Source organism: Diplodia seriata (assembly GCF_021436955.1).
Source record: "Diplodia seriata strain FDS-637 chromosome Unknown scaffold_5, whole genome shotgun sequence".
Lineage (NCBI taxonomy): Eukaryota > Fungi > Ascomycota > Dothideomycetes > Botryosphaeriales > Botryosphaeriaceae > Diplodia > Diplodia seriata.
This window is the reverse complement of record NW_027117312.1, coordinates 1,284,194-1,303,965: the sequence shown is the minus strand read 5'-3', so window position 1 is coordinate 1,303,965 and position 19,772 is coordinate 1,284,194. Positions and strand designations below refer to the sequence as shown.

The window sequence follows — 19,772 nt, the reverse complement described above, 5'->3', positions numbered from 1 at the left end:
GATCAAAGGAGCTGCCATCTGCTCAAGCTTCCTCTCGAGCTGCGCTTGTATATCTGGGAATGCGTTTGCCCTCCCGGCCAGTATCTAGGCCTGATCACGGACAACCAGGCCCGGGTTTACAACCGGAAGAAGAAGAAAACCCTGCACCTGCTGCTAAAGTGTCAGTCCTAACCCCCGCCGACGCCTCTCCTCCCGACAGACAGACAGCCAGCCAGAAAAAAAGCTGAACCATCCGGCCGGCATCAAAGCCCCAAACCACGGCCTCCCCGTATGCCACGCCGACATGCACAGCAGACAGCTCTCCTACAGGAACGGCAACAACGCGCAGGCGACGAGGACCGTTCCCGATCCGGGCGTCATGTCGCAGCTCCTCTCCGTCGCGCGGACGTGTCGCGCGCTGTATCGAGACGTCGTTCCGCTGCTGTACGGCAACGAGCACGTCTTCGCCTTTTCGGAAGAGCGGGCGCTCCTCAAGTTCCTCTCCATTACGCCATCCTCGCACCTCCGATGCGTCCGCCACGTCGCTACCCGGGCGGCCGCCGTGGTCAACGGCTGGCAGCGCCCGACTTACGCAGATGATTGGGCGGCCAGGGCCGAGAGGTTGGCCGACCTTCCGCGATTGAGGACGTTGGAAGTCTTGGTGAGTGGGTATTACCTGCGCGGCTTGCTCGCGGGCGATTTGGACGTGCCGCAGTTGAATGCGGCCATGGAAATGGTGCGACCGTTTGCGGGGAGGAGAGGGGGAGATCGGTTGATGATGGGCAGCAAGTGCACATTCGTGATACTGGCGGACGCATGGCCCCCAGCCAAGTATCCCGCGCTGTTGGCGGCCGCATTCCGCGAGGAGGAGATTCCCTTTGAGGTGGTGCTCGAAAACATGATAGAGATAGAAACGATCGACGACTAATCCGGACATTGTTAGTAAGGGCAAATGGTCAAAGGTGCTGAATTAAACGGCTTAGATTACTTTGGCCCAGTGTGGGTCCGTCCGATACAAAAGGTACGTGATGCGGTGCGATTATATTCAGGGTGGCCAACAAACAAAGACAAACAAAGATGGGGTTCGATCTTTGGTTGATTGGTAGGCGGGGGGTCGGAATCTTTGGTTGATTGCGAATTCTTTGCAAACAAGCAAAGATCTTTGCCTGTTTGCTTGGCATATGTCACGGGCCACTATCGTGAGATTCTTATGGTGTTTTGCCCCGATTGGGTAATACCCACCTGCCCCCCCCCCCCCCCCCCCCCCCCCCCCCCCCCCCCCCAACCCAAAAGGCCGCCAGCACTAGCAGCACTAGCATAGCACTATAGGCACTCGAAACGCTTGTTAGATACCAGATATACGGCCTGCTAAGCAGCATATACCGATGGCCATAGCTACCCACCCCCTCCCCCCCTCCTAAACAATCAAACAAGCATTTCGCAAATAACCACGCCTTACGATCTTTGGTTGATTGGTTCAGCTGGAACCACGATCTTTGTTTGATTGATTGGTTAAAACAATCAAAGCTTTGCAAACATGCTTGTTTGTTGGCCACCCTGATTATATTAATCCATCCCAACAGATTCCACCGTCACACCACACAACTCCTCCCTCACGCCTTCTTCGCGGCCGCCTCAGCATCCGCAATAATCACATCCGCCGCCTTCTCACTAAACATATACACCGAGCTCACGATAAAGAACCCATGAATCCTCGGCATCGCGCTCGCATCCACCACCCTCAACCCACTGACTCCCCTGACCTTGAAATCGCCATCCAGCACCGCCATCTCATCATCATCGCTCCCAATCGGCGCCGTGCAGCTCGCATGATGGCCCCACGCCTCGTCTTTGATGAACTGCTTCGTCGCCTCCTCGCCGTCGGGCGGCCTCACACTCTCCCACTCGCCAATCACCGGCGTCAACTTTTCGTAAATCTTGCGGGAGAACTCGGCGCCCTCGTAGGCGGCCTGCAAGTCCAACTCGTCGGCGCCACCGTCCGTCGTGCCCTCGTCGAACGAGTGGAACGAGATGAGCGGGGTGTCGAGGGGGTCGGCGGAGCGGAGGAGGACGGTACCCGCGTGGTTGCGCGTGTGCGCCTTGAGCGTGAGCCAGGTCCAGTGGTGGGCGTCGGCGACCGTGTAGTTGGAGTAGCCGCGGAAGTAACCCTTGAAGTTTGCGGGGACGCCAAGGAGGATGAGGTCTGTTGGGTCATCGGTCGCGGCCGCGGTCGATTTGAGCACGGCGGAGAGGGCGAGGCCCGAGGAGCCGTAGACTCCCTTGAAGATAAGGTTGTTTTCCCAGCGTTCGAGGCAGGGGTCGCCGGGCTGACCCCAGGTGCAGTCCTCGAGTACGGTGAAGTTTCCGTCAAAGTTGACCGTGGTGCCGATCTCGTAGCGGTCTTGCAGGTTGGTGCCGACGCCGGGCAGGTCTTTGACGAGCGGGATCGAGTGTGTGGCCAGCTCGGCGGCCGGGCCGATGCCGCTGAGCTTGAGCAGCTGCGGCGTGTTGTAGACGCCGCCCGAGACGATGACTTCGCGCGTAGCGTTGACGCGGCCGGGGACGGCGTTGGCGGGCTGTTGGCCGGACGGGGCGGCGCGCGGGTCGGCGCGGTACAGGGACTGGCCGTCGAGGAAGTCAACGCCGATGGCACGCGGCTGGCCAGTTGTGGTGTCGTTGTCGAAGCGGATCTTGGTGGCGAAGCAGTTGGTGCGGATGTCCAGGGGATAGCCCGAGTTGGCCACGGACAATACGAAGTCACGCGGCCCGTTGCGGGCGTAGTCCTTGATAGCCAAGGGCACCTGATACAGGTCGGTTTTCTGGTCGCGCACCTTGCCCGGGAAGTTGATGTCGAGCAGCAGCAGGCTGGCCAGGCCGGTCACGGTGGTGAGCAGGCTCTCGACGACATTGCGGCCCAGGGCCGTGGCTGCAGCGATGACCATCTGCAGCAGCTTCGCATCCTCGAGGACCAGCTCCAGATCCGTGGTGCCTATCGTGAGCCAGCCGCCGACGCCGTGGCCGACCAAGTTGTTGCCCAGCAGGTACTCGGCATTCTCCATGCGCTCGAAGTACTTGCGCATGTTGGCCGCGCTCCACGAGTCGTCGCCGGTGAGGTTGACCAGATACTCCCAGTCCTGCTCATGCGGGTAGATGTTGACCATGGCGTTGTGCGAGCCGCAGCCGCCCAGGGTGCCTGCGCGAGGATACAGAATTCCCTTCATGGTCGAGCCCTCGGGTGGATCAAATCCGGCGTAGAGGCCTCCCTCGGGCGTATCGTAGGTGCACTTGCTATCGCGCGCCTGTCGTGCATCGTCGTCGTAGTGGCGCACCCAGAAGTCCCATCGCATCGGCTCGTACTCACTCGACTGGGCGTGGAAGATTGGCACACGCTCCTTCAGATCCTCTCCCTGGTCATCACCGGCCTCGATCAGCAGCGTCTTGTAGCCGGCCATTGCCAGACGGGCTGCCAGTGGGCCGCCACCGGGCCCGGAGCCGATGATGACGTATTCGTAGTCGTCCAAGAGTGTGACGTTGGCATCTTGTCGCGAAGTGTGTTGGTGTTGAGGCGGGCTCGCCCGTCTAGATATAGTGTCAGCGTAATTGGACTATAGGGGCCCCGGGCTATAGCGAAGGACGACTTACACGACCGCTGCCAGCAACACAGTCCCGAGCAGGAACAGGCTCTTTACACTTCCTGCCTGCAGCATCTTGAGACAACCGTTACACTGAAGCCGATGCACGCGCGTGCTGCAAACGAGCAGTGAATGACAGAGGCCGGATCAAGAAAGTGGCGGCAAATGCAGATTCAGGGCAGCAGCGCTGGTGTATAAATGGCCGAAGGCGAGTCATCACCCGGACGTGCCTTCTGTGTTTTTCCCTCTGCGCAGAGGTGATCGACGCCTGCGCCCATGTCCGGAAGGTGCCAGAGACAAGTGTCCGCCGCCTCGCCGCCTTGTACCAGACTGCATGGTGAGCAGCGAGAGGGTTCGAAATTGCATGCTGCCCCGAAATTCTGTCGTGCATGGTGGTGTGCGTGCGCCATGCAGGGACAAGAAAGAGGGTTGCAGGGATGTGATGGAACCGGGCGCATGTGCTGTCCTTGTGTCTTCTGCCCACTCTTCTCCGATTAGGGCGAGCATCTGCGAAATAGGTTTTAGGAGCTGGTCTCTGGCCGCCTGCTGGCTTCTGCTTCCAAATATGCGTTTCCCTATTTGTTCAAGTGCGCCCGGTGGCGGGCGAAAACGGCGCCCTACTTGGCAACTGCTTGCCCCGGCCCGCACCGATTAGGGCAACACTGCATGCAAAATAGGTAATAGACAGACGGGCGAGCTGATTGGCGGAATATGCTCCCAGAGCTGCAACATGCCGCCGGCCATCACACCTCTTTCCGCTGTGATTCGCTCCCATGACTCGCTTGGAAAGGGAATGCGCTCGGCTCTACTTGTCAGGTACCGTTCTGTCATGGGGCCAGCGCCACTGCAGCCTGACTTTGTTATACACTTGTCTCAGCCCTTCGACCGTCGCATGCCCGAGCACATGTCCACACTCTTCTCATATCGTTATCCGTGTTGATTGGTCTTGTGTTTCTTCGTGTATGCACCGCATCCACACTATTGGTGTCGTATGGCGCCGTTAATTCTCTCGGGCTCGGCACGTTCCGTATTTGGGGGCCATCAAGGTTTTTCGACAACAGCCTCTGACTAGTGCCAATATGCTTTGTGCAACCAGAACTGGCATAGTGCCACCGGCAAAGAGCCCCCAATACTCCATTGTTTCTGGCTGATCAGTCGAGAGATAGCCATGATTCCGGTATTCTTGGCCTAGAAGCAACCCGAGGGTTTGGTTGACAGGTACTCATTATATGAAGCGCCACATGGCCTTCCGGATTTTGAGAATCGCCTCTCGACCGTTCGGTCCTCTATCGGTTTTTGTTCATTGATTTCTTTTGATTTTCTGCTTCATGTCCACGTCGGTATTCTCTGTCAGCAGGGTATGCAGCTCCATCACATGGTTGCCTTCAACATTGCATAAAGTATCGTAATTGTCTTCGTGCCAATAGTCCAATGCAAGCCTCTGGTCAGGAGATCAAGGTGCCGGGAGCGCACATCTGGCCGCTGCTGTCATAACAGAGAGAATGATTCTACTTCCGGCCGACTCATTCGATTGGATAGGTATTTGCTTCCACACTTTCACTAGTGAACCGTTCTCCTTGGTGAAGAAAATCATTCATGAAATAAACATCATTGACTATTGGATATCAAACCGAAAGAACTAAATTCTCTCCCCATCATACAGCGCCCTTGCTAGCGTCGTATCCCGGATACTTTTTGTACAAGTCATTGTTAATCTTCGTCAACTGGGGGCAACCAGCGCCCGAAATCCGCGACAGCAAGTTATTGCTCAGCGTCTTGAACGGGCTCGACGTCGTAATGCCGCCGCCACTGAGGATATCCGGAGCGGCGGCCAAGATGATCTGGAAGACGACGCACTCGAGGTTGTTCCCCTTGAGCAATTCCGCAGTGTTGAACACACCGCCGGTAAGGTCAGAGAAGTCGACGGCGAAGAACGAATCCGGCTCGCCCGTGTTGCCGCCAATGTTGATGAGGCGCGGGTCGCGCACGGCGTAGTCCAGCACGTCCGCCAGGAAGCCAGCAATGGTGTACTCGTCGCCAATCGCGCGCTTGTACCAGTTGTCGGGGATGCGCTCGTGGCCCTCGGTCCACGTCACCGCATTATCGGAGCCGCCGAGCGAGAAGAACGACTTGAAGATGGTCTTGGTCATGTAGCCCTCGGGATACGCGGCCGAGTGGTTGGACATGAAGGCGGGCGGGAACGAGTAGGCGGCGGGGGCGACGAGCACGCCGGCGAAGGGCGAGAAGAAGAAGTGGCCGTTGCGGTGCAGCGAGTCGTCGAAGCGCGCGATGCGGAAGTCGAACAGGCTGTCGTACCAGTCGGGCGCCGAGATGGGGTCGGCCGGCGTGGCGTCGACGTACTGCTGCGCCTGCGGTACCTGCACCCGGAACGCGTCGCCGTAGAGGTACTGGTCGCCGCGCGTGGCGCTCGTGTCGCTCTCGTAGCGGTTGTGCGAGCCGCTGAGGCCTTGCGGCTCGCCGAGGAGGCCGAGCCCGTTGCCCAGGATGTTTTGGCTGAGCGTGGTGGCGCCGCCGATGGAGTAGCCCGGGGTGAGGGAAAGGGGGTTGCCGTCGAAGACGGTGCCGTAGACGGCGAGGAATGTTGCGAGGTCCAGTGCCATGCCGTATGCTGTGGGAGTGTTAGGAGCTGGTTCGGCTGAGGGAGGACAATATCATACCTTCGTTGACACCGGCCAGAATGTTATTCCAAGTATCGACTCCGGTGTGGGAGATGTATCCGTGATTGGCGGCAGCATTCAGACCAGGACACGGTCCGCGTTGATCACCTGCGTCGAAGTTTGGCGGTACAAAAGCGTGGCTGCCGGTGACTGACACGGCCTGGGCTTTGGCATCGAAGCCAACATCGCGCTTCAGGTTCTCACGCTTTTCTTTCAGCAGCCTTGGGAGGTCTTCCCCGGATCTCTCGGCAAGACCAGCCAGGTGCTCGACGGCCATGCGCGGAAAGCCAAAGACTTCGGTGCTGGTCGCCAGCAGGGCCAAGGAAACGAAGGAGTACTTCATTCTGACGTGAAAAAGGAGATGAGATGGTTGTCACTGGATAGGAGATATGCACAGCGAAGGGTGGAGTTATATAGGATTGAAGACAGCTCAAGCTCAGCGAGACCGAGACATCAGCATGCCGATCCTCGAGACTGAGAGCCACGCACATCATTTTCAATAAAAGATTTCGGGGAACACTGCACCGATGGTAGATGTCCTGTAGCAATGACGACATTCTCGATGGTCAAGTAAGGCTAACACGGTGCTGCTGTGGTGTTCGGCTGCAGTCGTTGAGGGCTAAGGCCACCGGCGGTTTCAGCACCGGCAGCGATCTGCACTGTGGGGTCGACATTTGGGGTGTGAGATTTTGGCGTTTAGGCGTCGTCAAGGCACAACACGGCAGACGGAAGGGACCCGGGTCCGGAAATGGCAAGGGCGTCTTGGGCGACTTGGGGGATCTGCAGGGCTAGGCCTAAACGGGCCCTTGAGCAAGCCCGCGGAGCCTCGCTAATCTCAGCCGCCAGCACATCCCCCGCCGCTGCTAATTCAATTCTCGACGTTACTTCGCTGGCGTAGCCCACGGCCATGGCGACCCATCTTTATTATTTACGAGGTTCCTTGGCTCCAACCAGCCACTGACGATGACACTGATCCCCATTGCCATTGGCTCGGGTTCGGACACATGGCTAGCGGCCCCAAAAGTACTTTGCCGGACCGCGCTCCTGGCTCCGGCTCGGTACCACGTACGTCAAGCTCTTGCAGACCAGTGGCGCCGGGCTACGGCACTGCCTTTTTCGATCTCCATATTCCCAAAACGGCCGACATCCGGATCCTGCTCCTGCTGATCCTCAAGCCTGTCCGGTAGCTTGGTGATCTTCGCATCTCGCCGCCTCGGGATTGAACCTCGTAGCTGGCATTGCCCTTCTTGAGTCCAATTTATAGCTCAAAGTCGGTCCTATCTTAAACCCCCCATGCCTTGCCCATTGCCCTACAACTCCATCTGTCTGTCTGAATCATGCGCTTCTCACTGCTCTCAATCGTCCTGCCCGCCATCGCGGCGGCGCTGCCAACGCCGCAACCAACAGCATCCGGATCTGACCTCCAAACCTACCAAGTCCCGTGAGCAACCCATTCTGCCACGACACATACATGATTCTGACACGTAGACAGGTTGGAGGTTCCGCAAGAGCTGTCAAGCTTGATCAATCAAGGCAGCTCCATGTTCGTCAGCAACCCGAGCGGAGGTCTTCTGGGCCCCATCGTTGCACAATTCGGTCAGTTCGACACAAGCACCGGCCAGTCGACTGTGTCGAAAGAGTACGATGTTCCGTAAGTACAACCAAAACCATCCCGAACTGGGAACTGATAGCGATAGGCTTGCGCTCCTTCCTCCAAGCCTCCTTGACCGCACGCTCAAGGACGTCGGATTGCTCGTGGAGCAGGGTCCCGAACTTCTCACAACAATTGTAGTTGGTGCTCTACATTTTGATCATGTTGACAACTCTGGCAACGCACTGCTCAAGGAGCGTCAGGTTCCCATCACGGGCCCGATCGGGAACTTTATTGCGCAGCTCATCGGCGCAATTTGGTGAGGAAGGACGACTACTGCACTGTAGCCGAACCCAGAGCTATATATAGGCGTTCAATCATAGGACAAAATGCAAGACACACAAACCGTGGCCCTTCGCAGGTAATAAAGAGAAAATGAATGAACCTAATAGACACCGTGCCGTCTTCAACCGCTTCATCCGGGCACATCAGTCAAATGGAACTCGAAATAACAAGGAAAAAGCAAAGCAAACTCAAAAAAGTCATCGGAGATTCAGCCCCACACTTCCATCCCGTTAGCCAACACAGCCTTTTTGCTCTTGCCTCCTGTCCCCCAGCGGCCGGGACTACCTCCGACCCGTCTCTAGCTATCACAATAACGATCCCTCAGCTCCCGCTCCGACACCAATTGTCATCCCGGCACCGTATTCTTCACTGGCAAGCCGTTTAACTTTCAGGTTCGGCACCTCCATGGTCTCTAGGGATTATGTTCCGCTTCTGAGGCCACCTAAAGAATGCAGGGGCAAATGTCACTTTTTATTTGCTTTTGTTTCGGATACTCGTTGAGTTGGTCCAGACCAGTTTGCAAACTACGAATGGAAAGGGAAGACACAGAAACTTCATCAGAGAAGGATCTTCTTAGCTATACTACAGAGAACGCAGAATTACTTCTAGTTCTAAATTAACAACTTTTTTTCCCTCCTCCACGACCAACACTACGCACGTTCGAACTTTTAGGCCAGGAATCACTATAATACAAGCAAGAATGAAAACGGCCTACCATATTTATAGTTAGGCTTCCCCTTTATTCCCATTTCTTCCTGTTCTTGATCTCCCACTTCTTCCGGCTCGCCCACTTCTTGTCCATCCGGCGGTGCAACAACCTCCTCTCCTCCTCCTCCATCACTTCATCGTACCACTGCTTCTTACCCTCCTCATCCTTCTCCATCTCACCCTCCTCGTCACTCTCCATCTCAAGCTCCTCATCCCTCTCCATCTCAAGCTCCTCATCCCTCTCCATCTCACCCTCCTCATCCCTCTCCATATCCCTCTCAGCCTCCTTCAGCAATTTATCGTACCACTGGTCCCCAGAAAGATCGCTTTCCATAAGGGCCCTCGCGTTCGCCGCCGCCTGCCTCTCCTGGGACTCCTTTTCGCGCTGGACGGCCCACCTCCTCTCCCTCTTCGCCGCGATGCCCGTCAGCAGGGTCCACTCGTTGTAGTTGATGCGGCCCATCGCCCGCTTCAGGCCCGCCTTTTCCTCCTTCAGGAAATGCCTCTCCCTGATGCGGTGGGGGAAGTTCCGCTCCTGCACCCACCAGGCCATGGGGGTCGCGTCTTTCCTGAACGCGGCCCACGAGAGGCGCAGCGCCTGCCGGCCCGCCCTCGTGGCCGGGTGCGCGCCCACCGGCGGCTCCCACTGCAGGACGTCGCACGGGCTGGTGTGCTGGCCGATGGCCGCCGCCAGCTCGACCTTGCGCATCGCCGCGCGGCCCCAGCTGCGCGCCCGCTTCCAGTGCGGGCTGAACTTGGGCGAGCGCCGAGCCTGGTGGGCCAGCCGGTCCAGGGCCGCCAGCCTCTCCATGCGCTTGTCCCACACCACGTCGCGCTCCATGCGCCTGACTTCGTAGGGCATGAGCGGTTGGTCCCCACGAGGTGCTGGGGCGCTGATGGTGGATTTCTGCGCGCTGCGCGCCTCTTTGGAGGTGGGTTGGATGTCTGGTAGGGTGAGGCCGGTGCCTCTCGCAGCGTCGCGCTTGGGGAGTGCCGCGGCGATGGCGATGTGTTCGAAAGGATCATCGCTGTAACGCCGTGACTTTGTGGCGTACGACCTTGTGTTGATCTGTTTGAAAGGATTTGTGCTGTGACGCCGTGACTTTGTGGCGTACGATCTTGTGTTGATGACTTTCTTTGCTGCTGCTTCTTCCGTTGCTGCTGCTTCTTCCGTTGCTGCTGCTTCTTCCGTTGCTGCTGCTTTTTCCCTTGCTGCTGCTTCCTCCTCTCTTCGAAGTTTGGCTGCTTCGGTGTTCCTGATCCACTCTTCTCTCCTCTCCGCCTTCAACTCCACCTTCAACCGCTTCTTCTCTTCCTTACGCTCCAGCATCTTTTCCCTTCTCCGCAACTTTCGTGCTTGCTTCGAGGTCAACCCACTTTTCTCCATCTCCTTGTCTCTATCCTCCATCTCCTCCTGCTCCAGGATCTGCTCGTGCTGTTCTGTCTTCGGTTTCGCCTTTTCTGTCTCGGGTTGCTTCTGTTTCACCTCGGGCTTCTCCTGCTCCATCTCGGGTTGCTTCTGTTTCACCTTGGGTTTCTTATTCTGTTTCGCATGCTGCTGCTGCTCCTCCACTTCCGTTTTCAACGCCTCGGCCGCCCAGACATTGTGATTCGTCTTGCTCGGATTAACGTCGTCGGCGAAGATGTCCTGGGCGGACATTTTTCGGATCATCGACGCCGTGAGCCGTGTTGATCCCTGACCGTTGCCGGCGGCGTCTGTGCTGTTCGCGTTTTTCCACTGCTCCCGCAGGATTTGCACCGTCTCGCCGAGGCTCAGCGTAGAAGCAGGCTGGGTAGAAGCGGATTGGGTGGGAGGAGGTTGGGTACGAGGAGGTTGAGTAGGAGGAGGTTGAGTAGGAGGAGGTTGAGTAGGAGGAGGTTGAGTAGGAGGAGGTTGAGTAGGAGGAGGTTGAGTAGGAGGAGGTTGAGTAGGAGGAGGTTGAGTAGGAGGAGGTTGAGTAGGAGGAGGTTGAGTAGGAGGAGGTTGAGTAGGAGGAGGTTGAGTAGGAGGTGGTTGAGTAGGAGGAGGTGATGATGGTGGTGGTGATGTCGCCGTTTCTTCACCCGTGTTCTTGCTCTTTCGCTGCTTCTTACGCCCGCTCTTCTGCGCGTCTTTGACATCATGGACCGGCGGCTGAGTGACAACTTCGGGCTGTTCCTCCACATCGTCGCTTTCGCCTTTGTAGAACCTTTCCCTGCTTTCCTCCTCCGCCGTCTCCTCCTCCGGCCTCAGCGCCTCATCGAGAGATTCGGCGACACCGGCGTTTCCTTCACTACCTTCATTGTCTTCTCCACCAGCGACCTCCTCCCCACCAACCGCCTCCCCCTCCGCCGCCGGCCCCGCATTCCTCAACTTGATCCAATCCAGCAACTCCATCGCCCCCTGCTTGTTCCAACCGGAGTTCGTCAAGACCCAAAAACACTTCTTCCACACCTTCCGATTCATCTGGAACCGCTGCTCGCCGCCACTGCCTGCCGTCGTGGGCAGCGGCGGCAACACCACGCCCGCCTTTGCGTACAGCCAGCCCTCGTCGACCCAGTCGCCCGAGCGCCCGCCCGTCTTGAGCACCACGCGCGAGTTCTGCACGCTCATGGCGCGGTCGACGGCCTTGCACATGTCGAAGACGGTCAGCGCCGCGGCCGACGCCGCGTGCAGCGCGTCCATCTCGACGCCCGTGGGGCCGACCGTCTCGACGCGCGCCGTCAGCAGCACGCCGCCGTGCGGGTACGCCGCCGCGGGGTCGACGTCGGCAGGCACCGCGCGCGCGTCGCCGTGCGTCAGGTGCGAGGTCGCGATGAGGCGGGCGCGCGAGCCCGGCCGGCGCAGGGTGAAGCCCTGGGCTGCGTCCGGGGGGTCGTCGGCGTAGAAGTCGTCTTCGGTGGTGTTGTTGTTGTTGGCTTCGTCGGAGGAGGCGTCTTGTGACGAAGTTGTGGTGGCAGCGTCGGACGACGACTGTGGTGGCTCGATCAAGCCGGCCTCGACCTCGGCGTGGGAGATGTTGATGTTGTGGCAGAGCGGGATGATGTTTGCCGTCTGCTTGGCCGCCATGATGCCGGCGATGCGCGCGGTGCTGAGCACGTCACCCTTCTGGATGGCGTTTTTCTTGATGAGCATGATCGGCTCGGGACGGGAGAAGCGGATGCTCGAGACGGCAAAGGCGGTGCGGCGCGTGTTTCCCTTGTTCCATACCGATACCATGTGGGCCGTGCCATTCCGGTTGACGTGCGTGAGCTTGATGGGGCGGTCTCTTTGCTCCTCTTGTTCGTTGTATGTGTCGTCGTCCTCTTCGTTGGGCCAGTCTCTGGGAGAGGCGCTACGGCTGGAGGATGAGAAATTCCGGATTCCCATGCTTGATGATGAGCCAGCACCCAGTAGATGTGTCGGGACTGATTTCCATGGCTGTGATGGGTTTGATACGCCCGAACGTGCGGGCACTCTGCTCTTATACTGCCCGCTCGAAGATGAGCGGCTGGGAAGTTGTCCATCTGCAAGATCGATTAGCAAGCCCGATTCGCTCAATCCAGTTATGCGAGCAGTCGTGACATGGGAACAGCTTCAATTCAAAAGCGACAGTTGAGGACATGCCTCTGGATATGTGGACATGATACGAACGCCGATAGATGCCGCTCCCTGGTAGTATTCCAAGACCAGAAAACTCCTCATGGCTCGCGTCCAATCCAACATCATCAAATCATGTGCAGACAGAAAAGCCATTACCCACCGATTAAAATCATAGGCCTGTTCTTCATGTTTTCAAGCTCGCCCATACCGGCGTGCTTCTCCTTCTTACGCTTGACCGCGGCGCCAATGACTTCAAGAAGCTCACGTTCACGCTCGCTCCAAGCGGGGCTTGAGCTTGAGCCCTCGCCGAGGAGACCTTGATGTCTATTCATCTCGACCTCCTTGATTGCTTCGAAGGCGGCCTCATCGATTGGCTTGCCGTCGTTGTCCTTCCTCATGATATCGCGCAGCGAGACTTCGGTATTGCCAAACAAGCAGACCTTCAGATTGCCATCGCTCGTGATGCGCAGCCTGTTGCAAGTCCCGCAGAAATTGTGCGTCATGCTCGTGATGAAGCCGAACTTGCCGACGAAGCCGGGAATCTCCCACGTCTTGCTCGTATCATTCTTGTGGCCCTGCACCGGGCGCGCGCCGGGATACTTGGCGCGGATGACGTCCAGCATCTCCTGGTAGGACATCATCTTCTTCTGGTTCCAGCGGTTGCCGTCGAACGGCATGTACTCGATGAAGCGCACCTCGACGTCTTTCTCGCGGCCCAGCTCGACAAAGGGCACGATCTCGCGATCGTTCAGGCCGCGCATGACGACGCAGTTGATCTTCAGCTTGACCGGCGCCCCCAGCCGCTTCATCTCCAGCACGCGCTCCACACTCCGCATCACCGCGTCGAATCCCTTGCGTCGCGTCATCAGCGTGAACTGGAACGGATCCAGCGTGTCCAGGCTCAGGTTGATGCCCGTCAGCCCCGACTCCACCATGCTGTCCAGCTTGCGGTGTAACGAGATGCCGTTCGTGGTAATAGCCAGCTCGCGCAGGCCCTTGGAGCGGAGCGACCCGATGGACCGCATCAGAGGGACAATGTCGCGCCGCACCGTGGGCTCGCCGCCCGTCAGCCGGATTTTGTTGACGCCTTGGGACACGAAGAGAGAGGAGATGTAGAAAATTTCGGGACTCGTCAGGAGGTGGTCCGGCGGGGAGAGTGGCACGCCCTCTGCAAACGTAGCAATTAGCAATGGCACTTTTTTTGTTTTTCCGGCAGAGCTCGGCTGGCGGGAAAGAGAGGAACGCACCTTCCGGCATGCAGTACAGGCAGCGCAGATTACAGCGCTCAGTGATACTGATGCGCAGGTAGTCATGCTGGCGGTTGAAGGTGTCGGTCAGGAATTCCGAGAAGGGCTTTGCCTGCTTGATCGCGTCTCTGCGGTCCTGCTGCGGCGGCGGCGGGAACTCGACCTGCGCGGCCGGAACCTCGAGGCTGGGCTGAGGTGCGATGGCAGCGGTCGTGATTCTGCGCGTAGCAATGGTCCGGTAGGACGTGGCTGGCGGGACGAGCTTGCCACCGAGGATGTGCGGTCGTCTTGCGGCGGCGAGGCTTTGGGTGCGCAGCGCGTGGGCGCGGGCGCGCACAATGTGTCCGGCCATGGTGACGGAGAAGGTGGAAAGAGCACACTAGCTCGCGATTCTTATGCTCAGCCGTCCATCAGGTGCGGGCATGGTCCGTATGCGGGGGAGGGTTGGCAACTTTATCGCGGCACGCAACGTCGCGCTGATAGGTGGCGCGTGTTTTCGGTGTTCGGCGGCGTCAGGATTATCGAGGGTGGAGGCTTGACTAAGCAGCCACCCAAACGACTGTCATCGATAATCTGCGTCTCCGCTCACATCTATTAATTGCGCAAAAAGCCATGGACGGCTTCTGCTGCCGATGATAGCACACTACGCACCTTCACACGAAAGGTTTTAGCCGACAGGTACCTACAATCGATCATTCTGAGACTTTTGGCACTCTGGCGTTTCCCCGCTCCTTCTCGCAATCGAGCAACTAATCGGTCCCTTCAGATCTGAGTGAGCACCAAATTCCTATGTACATGCATGCAAATGTTAGGTAAAAATGCTGGGCATGTTCGAGCCAGGTAAGCACCAGTGGCACCTGACTTCTGCACATCACCTACCCAAATAGGCAATCCGATCAGCACCCGCCCTTCATGTGCATGCATTTCTGTAAGAAGAGACAGTGTCAGCTTCGACGTAATGCTCTGTTCACAGGAATAGCCTAGCAAGCAGCATGGCGGCGCAGCACGAACAGCCGTACATTTGAATCACGTTGTATGCCTACTTTTTTCGTCGCAGAACAAATGAGGTGAACCGCGAAGCTAACTACAAAGCAAGCAGCATCTTTAAGACAGACATTCCCCTCCCCTCGAAACTTCCAGCTCAGCTTTCCACGTTACTCCCGTAAAATAGCCTGGAAAAGACGACAAACCAAAGGCAAGCACGACATCAGCAACCCAGACGCCAATTTCAATTCCGGACCTCCCCCTCGACCATCCGGGGCACAAAATGAGTACCGAGAAACAAGTGAAGCTAATCAAGAAAGGCGACAACCCCATCCTCAGGGTTGAGATGAGTGAGACCGTGAACAAGGCCGAAGGCAACAGGCTATGGGTAAAGATGGGGCTGCCCCTGGGCGGCACAGGCGGGGGCCGCTGAAAAGTGGGACGGGAATGGGGGCGAAGAAGTGAGCGGGGAAACCGCATATGTAACGGCTCGCTTCGTCAAACCATATCGGGGTCGTTAGTATGAGGGGTAAAAAGTAAAAAATATGGATAAAAATCTAGTCTTCATATCTCGCGAGTCCTGTCCTGGTATATCATCAAGCAACTCCTCATCTAAAACCCATACTCCGCAATCATCTTCTCCGCCGCCGTCTCGCCCACCAGGTATGCCACGCTCACGACGTGGCAGTTGAGCACGAACGGCGGCACCGAGTTGTCCACCACGCGCAGCCCCTGCAGCCCCTTGACCCTGAACGCCGTGTCCACGCACGTCTCGTCGTCCTCGACCGGCCCCATCTTCACCGTGCCCGTCATGTGCCACGTCGTGCCGCAGCAGCTCTGGATGTACTTCCACACCTCCTCGTCGCTCTTGTCCCTGGGCAGCGCCGTGTCGGCGACGACGTGGCGCGCCAGCGGCTCCGCCTCCATGACGCGCCAGCTGCGCCGCACCGCCTCGATCATGTTGCGGCGATCGAACGGGTGCGAGAACAGCTTCGGGTCGCAGCGCGGCGGCGCCCGCGGGTCCGCGCTGGCCAGCGTGACGGTCCCCTTGGACTGCGGCACCATCTGCATCGCCAGGATGCTGAGGAACTCGCCGTTGGGGTCCGCCGCCGGGTGGATGGCCGGGCACAGCGCGATGTGCTCGAACGTCGGCACCGTCGGCTTGCGCAGGTGCTCCTGCACCGCCCCCGGCAGCGCCGCGAACTCGGACGACGCGTGCACCTCGGGCACCTGCTGCCAGCCCATCAGCAGCGTGTTGTAATACATGGACAGCGGGCCCGACTGGTCCGTCGCGAACTGCTTGCTCGCCGCCGCGAGCGCCGTCTGGTCGTTAAAGAGCTGCGGCCGCCCGCTGAGCCCGGCCTCGAACTGCTTGACCAGCGCGACGAAGGCGTGGTCTTGCAGGTTCTGGCCCACCCCGGGGAGCTCGTGGAGTTGCGGGATCGAGTGCTTGGAGAGCTCGGCCGCGGGCCCGACTCCGGAGAGCAGGAGGATCTTGGGCGTGTCGAGGGCGCCGGCGGAGAGGACGACTTCCTTCGAGGCGAGGACTGCGATGAGGTGTTAGCGACGAGTCCAACAAGTGAGTGATGCGGAACTTACAAGTCTCGCCAGCAGCGACCACGCCCACGGCCCTCTTCCCCTCAAACACGACCTTCTCGACGGGCTTGTTCGTCAAGATGGTCAAGTTGCTCGGCGCATCCGCCAGCATCGCCGTCTTGGCCGTGCTCCTGATGCTGTTGCGCGACGTTGACGGCACGACGCCAATGCCGAGCGGGTTGCCCGAGTTGATGTCGAGGTTGGGCTTCAAGCCAATGGCCTGCTGGGCCGCCTCGTAGTTCTCCTCGATGCTCCACTCCCACGCGCCCTTGGAGATCTCGAGCTGCAGCGGGCCCTTGTCGCCGTGCGCCTCCTTGCGCGGCGCGACGAACTTCTTGTACTTGGCCGGCACGTCCGTGTAGTTGTAGTCCTCGAGCGCCTGGTACCGGCGCGCCGCGTTGGTCCAGTTGTACGACTCGTCGCCCACCTGCCGCGCCCACTCTTCGTAGTCGTCGCGCGGGCCGACGGTGTAGCAGGCGAAGTTGATGCCGGACGAGCCGCCCAGCCCTTTGCCGCGCGAGTAGTCGACCTCGCGCCCGTTGAGGTGCTCCTGCGGCACCGTCTTGTAGCCCCAGTTCATGCCGTCCGTCATCAACGTGGTGAAGCGGTGCGCCAGGTACAGCGTCGACGGCTCCGTGTTGTCGCCGCCCGCCTCGAGCAGCAGCACATTGGGCTTCGCGGCCGTCTTGGCCAGCCGCGATGCCAGCGTCGCGCCGGCAGGCCCGCCTATGGAGGGGTCATTTCAGTATGCAACGGAGGCGAGGTTGGGGTGCGGGATGCTTACTGCCGACGATGATGAAGTCGTACTTCTCGCTTATGGAACCCATGGTCAGGAAAGGATTCAGTGGGATTATGGAGGAGAATTAAGGAATGGAACTCGACTATGAGCTTGAACGGAGAGTGCAGGTGCAGGAGAGCATGAGTCGGGGTGCAGGATTGCCCGAATAAATAGGTTCCCAAGCTTCAGTCAGTTCCAGGGGAGAGGGCAGAGCTCCCTCGTGAGCGCTAGCTAGCTCCCCGCCATGCAGAAGAGGTGCCCCTTCCATGTGCCACACCGGTGGGTACGGCCAAGCTTAGGAGGAGCAGAAGGACAAGCCCTATCCTTTCCCTGTCGTCCCAATCAGGAAATGGCAGGCCAATTGACGCGTTGTCTGCGGTGGATTGGCGTTTCCGCAGGATGGCCCAAGGCCGCGCCGTCGTCACATAGCGCGGGTGACCTTGCAGCTGCACTGAGTCGTAATGCATAAGGGTCCATACAAGCATATGGGCGTGCTTCCTGGCCCTGTTACTTGAAGGGTAACTCATGCGACGCTCTCCGTCATCTCTTTCCCGCAATTAGAATGCTAGTGTCAAGGTGAGCATGGCATCGTTCACCCTGCGCATTCGCGGTCTCACCGTTGGCGCTGAGATAAGGGAGCCAGTTAATGGACTCGCTTGGCATCGCAACATGGCCCGCACACCAGATCAAGCACAATGATGTGACGAGAAGCGACGGGCTCTGCAGCGCGGTGTTGTTACGCTTACGGCGTGGGGAATAAGCTCCGCTGCAAGCTTCATCACTAAGCCACACGTCTCCAGATGCGTTCGGGGTGGTTGCCGGGGAGGCTAGACGGCATCTAGGGGGGCTACCGGAAGTAACACCGCTTGGCAGCAGGATCCACAGCTTCCTGCTTGTTTGGGAAATGCCGCGGTCCATCGCGCGAGTTATTCGATGTGGAGTGTGGGAGTCGGTTAAGTGGCACACTGCCTCGTAAGATGCACGAGCCGGGGACGCGTCTGCTGGCTGCGATAACCTGCAGCACCTGCGGCTGGGGCAAGGGAGGGCCAACGGCAGCAAAACAGTCGACATAGTTCCGGATGAAGGGAAGGCGCGGCAGAAAAGCTGGCGTGGAAGGGATTCTTTGGGTGACGAGGCGAGGTGGATAAGCATCAGGCCCTGAACGGCGTTGGCGCGTCGCGCATGCGGGAGCGGGAACGCTGCCTACAGCCGGTGGAGCCAGCTCTGAGCTGGGACATTGTAGTGGCTGGCCTTGCGAAGATCAGCAACCGCCCGACTCAGACCGTTACCTTCTCTCTAACAGGACACCTCGCAACAACCTGTCTTACTTGAGCGTTTGTCAGAAAGTGCCTTGTGATGCGCATCGAATTGATCGTGGATGCGACGGTATCTTCGCCACAGCCCTCTTGATGAGGTGTAGACGCATTCGTGTCCAAAAAAGGATGGCGCGAGGTGTGGGCACAACAACGGGTGGAGAGGCCTGTGCGTTTCCCGGGGGCGCATCCCGGCGATCAGTATTTGGAGAGTAGAGCCACTGAATCAGCCATTTATTCACATGTCGCCTCACAAATCCCCTATATCTTTCAGGCCTGAACCTCCAAAGGATTCCGACTTGTTCCGACAAGGGTTGGTCAAGGATGCTTTTGGATCGAACATCGTTCGATTATCGTTCAAGTTATCGTACTAATAATACAGTGGCCTCCTGGCCTATGATATCGTTCATTCATGCCGTTGTCCGGATTGTGCAGGCACTCAGTGCCTGACCGCAGGTAAAGTGTCCCAATTAAATCTCCATTTACGCCTTGGGCTCACGGCCGGGAGCCTGGCGGACGTTCTCCATGATGTCGGCGTTGCCAGGGTTCTCCTCCCTGTACTGCCTCCTCTTGTCCTCGGGACCACCAGGGCCCTCGAAGTCGTAGTCCTTGGTCGGGCTGATGACATGTTAGCACGGGTATTCGAACTCTGCGCATTGTCCACCATGGAGCAAAACTTACCGGCCGGTGCCCTTCTGGAAGGAACCACCATCCTCGACGGGGATCTCACGGCCAGTCGCGGCCGAACCGTATCTCACTTCGGCGCCGGGGAACTCCTCCGCACGGGCGACATCGACACCAGATTCCTCAGCTGTGGTAACACTATTAGCTTGCTGTTCCGTTCTCATCTCGACCGGAACGCGTTCCGCGGGAAACATACTGCTGGTGGAAGCAGTCTGGCCAGTCTTCAGGGCGTGGCTGTTGAGGTTCGCCTCAGCCTGCTCGGCGAGCTTGTTGATGTCCTGGCCCTTGTATTCCGCAGACATGATGGTAGGTTTGAAGTTGAGGTTGTTGGTGGGTTTTGGAGAGAATTTGAACAAGAGAAGATGAGTGTTCGCGCAATGGGTATCTTGAAGGGTTGGTGAGTGAAGTGAGGAGAAACTCAACGGCTATGAGCTGGAATAGAAGTACTTATTCCTTCCATTCTCCTACGCCCATATGATGTAATGTCGATGATGATGTCACGGCATGAACCCGCCCGAGGAAGCCCCACCGCAACCCAAAATCCAGAGGCCCAGGCTGTGTCCCAATGATCGAACCGACGATTTCGATAGCCATCGCTGATTTGCGTGTTGCAACGACGTCAGAACACTTTGTGCGGCGGGGTGATGGTGGAGTCCCAAAAGGTCAGATGTGGGG

General features: G+C 58.3%; 8 protein-coding genes across 8 annotated transcripts; 2 read left to right on the top strand and 6 right to left on the bottom strand.

Annotated features, from left to right (window-relative positions):
• Positions 1–283: 283 nt before the first annotated feature.
• SLS55_005394 (uncharacterized protein) lies at positions 284–953 on the top strand (the record flags this gene model as incomplete). The annotated part of the gene is made up of 2 exons (XM_066776844.1): positions 284–862; positions 891–953. The coding sequence occupies 2 exons, from the start codon at positions 284–286 to the stop codon at positions 951–953; spliced, it is 642 nt and encodes a 213-aa protein (XP_066632686.1).
• A 639-nt stretch (positions 954–1,592) lies between these two features.
• On the bottom strand, positions 1,593–3,686 carry SLS55_005393 (uncharacterized protein; the record flags this gene model as incomplete). The annotated part of the gene is made up of 2 exons (XM_066776843.1): positions 1,593–3,558; positions 3,622–3,686. 2 exons carry the CDS (start codon positions 3,684–3,686, stop codon positions 1,593–1,595), a joined length of 2,031 nt encoding a protein of 676 aa, XP_066632685.1.
• Positions 3,687–5,266: 1,580 nt separating this feature from the next.
• Positions 5,267–6,632, bottom strand: SLS55_005392 (uncharacterized protein; the record flags this gene model as incomplete). The annotated part of the gene is made up of 2 exons (XM_066776842.1): positions 5,267–6,240; positions 6,290–6,632. 2 exons carry the CDS (start codon positions 6,630–6,632, stop codon positions 5,267–5,269), a joined length of 1,317 nt encoding a protein of 438 aa, XP_066632684.1.
• Positions 6,633–7,293: 661 nt separating this feature from the next.
• SLS55_005391 (uncharacterized protein) lies at positions 7,294–8,203 on the top strand (the record flags this gene model as incomplete). The annotated part of the gene is made up of 3 exons (XM_066776841.1): positions 7,294–7,354; positions 7,778–7,940; positions 7,987–8,203. 3 exons carry the CDS (start codon positions 7,294–7,296, stop codon positions 8,201–8,203), a joined length of 441 nt encoding a protein of 146 aa, XP_066632683.1.
• A 761-nt stretch (positions 8,204–8,964) lies between these two features.
• SLS55_005390 (uncharacterized protein) lies at positions 8,965–12,132 on the bottom strand (the record flags this gene model as incomplete). The annotated part of the gene is given in 2 exon segments (XM_066776840.1): positions 8,965–12,111; positions 12,124–12,132. The coding sequence occupies 2 exon segments, from the start codon at positions 12,130–12,132 to the stop codon at positions 8,965–8,967; spliced, it is 3,156 nt and encodes a 1,051-aa protein (XP_066632682.1).
• A 515-nt stretch (positions 12,133–12,647) lies between these two features.
• SLS55_005389 (uncharacterized protein) lies at positions 12,648–14,094 on the bottom strand (the record flags this gene model as incomplete). The annotated part of the gene is made up of 2 exons (XM_066776839.1): positions 12,648–13,663; positions 13,743–14,094. 2 exons carry the CDS (start codon positions 14,092–14,094, stop codon positions 12,648–12,650), a joined length of 1,368 nt encoding a protein of 455 aa, XP_066632681.1.
• Positions 14,095–15,338: 1,244 nt separating this feature from the next.
• SLS55_005388 (uncharacterized protein) lies at positions 15,339–17,149 on the bottom strand (the record flags this gene model as incomplete). The annotated part of the gene is made up of 3 exons (XM_066776838.1): positions 15,339–16,273; positions 16,326–17,048; positions 17,107–17,149. The coding sequence occupies 3 exons, from the start codon at positions 17,147–17,149 to the stop codon at positions 15,339–15,341; spliced, it is 1,701 nt and encodes a 566-aa protein (XP_066632680.1).
• A 1,746-nt stretch (positions 17,150–18,895) lies between these two features.
• SLS55_005387 (uncharacterized protein) lies at positions 18,896–19,399 on the bottom strand (the record flags this gene model as incomplete). Its single annotated transcript, XM_066776837.1, has 2 exons — positions 18,896–19,031; positions 19,095–19,399. The coding sequence occupies 2 exons, from the start codon at positions 19,397–19,399 to the stop codon at positions 18,896–18,898; spliced, it is 441 nt and encodes a 146-aa protein (XP_066632679.1).
• Positions 19,400–19,772: the final 373 nt, after the last annotated feature.